Raw genomic sequence first — 3,357 nt, 5'->3', positions numbered from 1 at the left:
TAAAATAGATTTTATCGATTAATTCATTTTTGGTTTTTGAAGATTTAAGGAGGATTTTTTTTTTTTCCCCACCAATCCATGTCATGAGTGTCAATAGTTCAGAGTGATGTCAGCACGCCCACGGCGGCCATCTTGTTCACAAGCATGTTTCACAGCTTCTGTTGATTCGAACTTTAAATTCACGTCAAATCTACAACAGAACATTAGAACCGGACTAGTATATATATATATTTTTTTTTCAGTTACAAAAATATGTCATAATTTTATAAAAAATAAATATCAAAATAGCAAGATAAAGTTGAAATATTACCAGAACAAAGTAGTAATTTTATGAAGGCGCCAACACAAAAAACATAACAAAAATTAAAATCAGGTATGTTGAGCATCTTGTAAAGTCACACTTGGTATTGGTTTAACAAACAAAGACATCCTTCATCTTAAACACATCAGAACCGTTACTATCAGGGTCAGGACTTTGAATCAATAGTGGAAACAATCCTCAACACCATTAATTTTTGAGGACTGAGCTGGAAAGTCTCGTTTTGCGGGTGAACTCACCCAGCGTACGGCCGCTGGTAGAGCATCTCTGGATCCAGACTGGCCACGTCGACGGTGATCGCCTCGTCGAAGTTCTTCAGAATCTTGATGGCGGCTTTCTTGGCTCCCTGCTGCAACGGGGGCACAACGGGGATTTGTCTTCATGAAAGCGACAAAGACCAGCGGAACGATCGCGACCTCGTCGTCGTTACCGCGACCCGGCGGGACGGCTGAAAATGTCAGTCTGTGTGGCTCGACGTGCGCAGCTCACCTGAACCTGGGAGCTCTCGCCGCCGGCGTTCAAGCCAGGGCGGTCGCCGTCTGCCGGCACGCCCTGACCTTGACCTTGACCTTGACCGCTCACGAACTCGTCGCCCCGCACCGAGTTGATGAGGTCGCTCAGGTATTTGTAGTATATGTTGCTGGACAGGAAGCCGGGCAAATACACCTGAACGTTTCCAAAACAGTTGGACGAGCAAACATTAACGACAAGCCTTTGCAGCTGATCGTTTCCTAAGTTGAAGTTCATGTCGGATATAATTCGTCATCAGAAAAATGGCCTCAGTCTCATGTGACGTTTAGCCCCAAAATATTTGCACTAATAATTTAGATTATCTCTTATTCCATCATTTCCTTTATCAGTGAAACACTTTAAACACTTCTGTCTAGTGCCATTAAAAAGAAATTGATGTTTACTAAATTGCTAATTAGTCATTTACAAGTTAACACCACCTTAACTGACAGCGCTTTGTTACAAGTGGTAGAAAATTATTATTATACGCCCCGAGGGCGCTTTCATCTCATCAGAGACTCTGACCTTCTCCATGGTTGTCCAGGCCTGTCTGAGAGGCGTGGTGAAACAGTCAGGGAGCGGCCCTCCCTCCCGGCAGATGTTCGACTCGATCTCCATCCGCACCGAGTCGCCGAAGCCCAGAGGATTGGTGGCCTGGAGTGAGAAATACCTGGACAACAACAAAAAATTTAAATATTAAAACAAAAAAACAAAACAGCATGATCTGTGCTCAGATCAAGACACTAAACTTACTAACAAACACTTAGCACAAGCGCATGTTTAATAAGTACAATTTGATTGCTACAACAGTGAAATAAATGAGGGATTTAACATTGATTACTATTATTCTTAAAGATTTATGTCAGACAATAATATGACAAATAATCATGCAAGTGATATATATCAGTTGCATGGATAATACCTGGAATAACTGGTCGTCCAGACCTCTCAGACAGACCTGGACGACCATGGGGCCTGAATAATACCCGTGTTAAACGGACAGCGGAGTCCGGCGATGACGGGCGCTTAAATTCCGTAACAAAAGTATGTTTTTATCTTTTTTTTAATCTTTTTTTTTCTTTCCAAAATCTCTTTCTCTTTCTTACTGTTTATTCAATGTCACATGCTGCTCTTATTTTTTCTTTAATTATGTAAAGCACCTTGAAATGCCTTGCTGCTGAAATGTGCTATACAAATAAAATTTGATTTGATTTTGACTTGATATGTATAAAAATGACATTGTGATTTCTCTCAGAAAAAGCCACACCCGAAGCTTCTTAGGGTTTTAGATTCGTACTTATCATAGAGGATCATGGCGTCGTTTTGAGCCTCCTGGCCGTCATACTGGCCTTTCTTAGCAGCCAACTGGTTCTGGAAGTTATCCGCAGCCAGCCAGAACTGTAGTATATTCATCGCCTCTTCCTTCTCCATGTACTGTCAATGAGAGAACATGAAGCCCATGAACAAGTCCAAAAAACTACAGGGCGTCTCTGCAGGATCGCTCTGATAGCAGGTTAGTACACAGCCGCAGCAGAAATCCTTGTTTCTTTACGTCTTCCTGACTTGTTTTCGTGTGTGTGTGTGTGTGTGTGTGTGTGTGTGTGTGTGTGTGTGTGTGAGATTTATTATTGTCACTTTGTCACTCAGCATCTGTGCTTTTGAGGACCGCCGCAAAATACGGAGTCAACAGGAGGCGCAGACTGTGTGAGAAAAAAAAAGGTGAGAAAATTGGGCCTACTCACCTCTGAGAAATAGAAGAGCGCTGACTCACAGAACAAGATGTCAGCCAGGAACACGGAGCCACTCGTCAAAACTTCAATCTGGTATTTACAGAAATGGTGGCTCCGCAGGAATTCGGTAAAGTGCCTGGAAATCAAAGGGCACACGAGGGAGGCGGAGACATCCGTTACCGAGGATGTCACACACACACGCACACAAAAAAAAAAAAAAAAAAAAAAAGAAGAGAGAAACTCCCTGTTGTTCCAGTATGGAGAAGACAACCGACTGTGCAATGACGAAGCAGTTTGGGTCCACCATGCCGTCCTCTCCGCAAATCTTAGCTGAGTGGAAGGAGAACAGGGGAATTTTTTTTTTTTCTTTTACCTTTTTCTGGCTTCAACCAGAGGTTTTTTTTTTTCCATCGAGAGCCACTGACGCTCTGCGTCTGTTATTCTTCTTACCGACTATATCGTTTCTGATCTGCTCTGTGATGGGGATGGGCCTTGCAGCATCTGGAGAAATGTATTTGGTGAAGATGGTAACAGCATCCTTTTCCATACCTGCAAACGCAGAAACCCGCAGCTCATCATCTGCCACATTGCAAGCACAGACGTCCATTTAATTCACTGGGCTTTAATGTAGGGCTGAAATGATTAATCGAGCTTAATTAGATTAAATGTTTATAACTGTGATTAATCCAATTAATTGCGATTAATTGATTATTGAAATAGTCAGCAATTAATTTAGCAAATCGATTGATCGCTAACTGGATTTTACAGACTCCAAAGAAAAAAAAGAAGAAAAAAAAA

The 3,357-nt window shown here is 42.1% G+C and overlaps 1 protein-coding gene across 1 annotated transcript in view; it reads right to left on the bottom strand.

Annotated features, from left to right (window-relative positions):
- Positions 1-3,357, bottom strand: part of akap10 (A kinase (PRKA) anchor protein 10) — a 23,362-nt gene that overhangs the window by 5,862 nt on the left and 14,143 nt on the right. Inside the window, exons 5-11 of the mRNA XM_015035608.1 lie at positions 3,010-3,108; positions 2,805-2,889; positions 2,572-2,695; positions 2,127-2,263; positions 1,355-1,499; positions 809-985; positions 559-668 (exon numbers count right to left, since the gene is read on the bottom strand). Of these exons, the coding sequence (XP_014891094.1) occupies positions 559-668; positions 809-985; positions 1,355-1,499; positions 2,127-2,263; positions 2,572-2,695; positions 2,805-2,889; positions 3,010-3,108 (877 nt within the window). The remainder of the gene's footprint in view (positions 1-558; positions 669-808; positions 986-1,354; positions 1,500-2,126; positions 2,264-2,571; positions 2,696-2,804; positions 2,890-3,009; positions 3,109-3,357) is intronic.

The sequence above is a fragment of the Poecilia latipinna genome, unplaced genomic scaffold (genome assembly GCF_001443285.1).
Source record: "Poecilia latipinna isolate Pla-1442-1.1 unplaced genomic scaffold, P_latipinna-1.0 Scaffold340, whole genome shotgun sequence".
NCBI lineage: Eukaryota > Metazoa > Chordata > Actinopteri > Cyprinodontiformes > Poeciliidae > Poecilia > Poecilia latipinna.
Note: the sequence above shows the minus strand (reverse complement) of the source record. Positions and strands in the feature narration are given on the sequence as shown.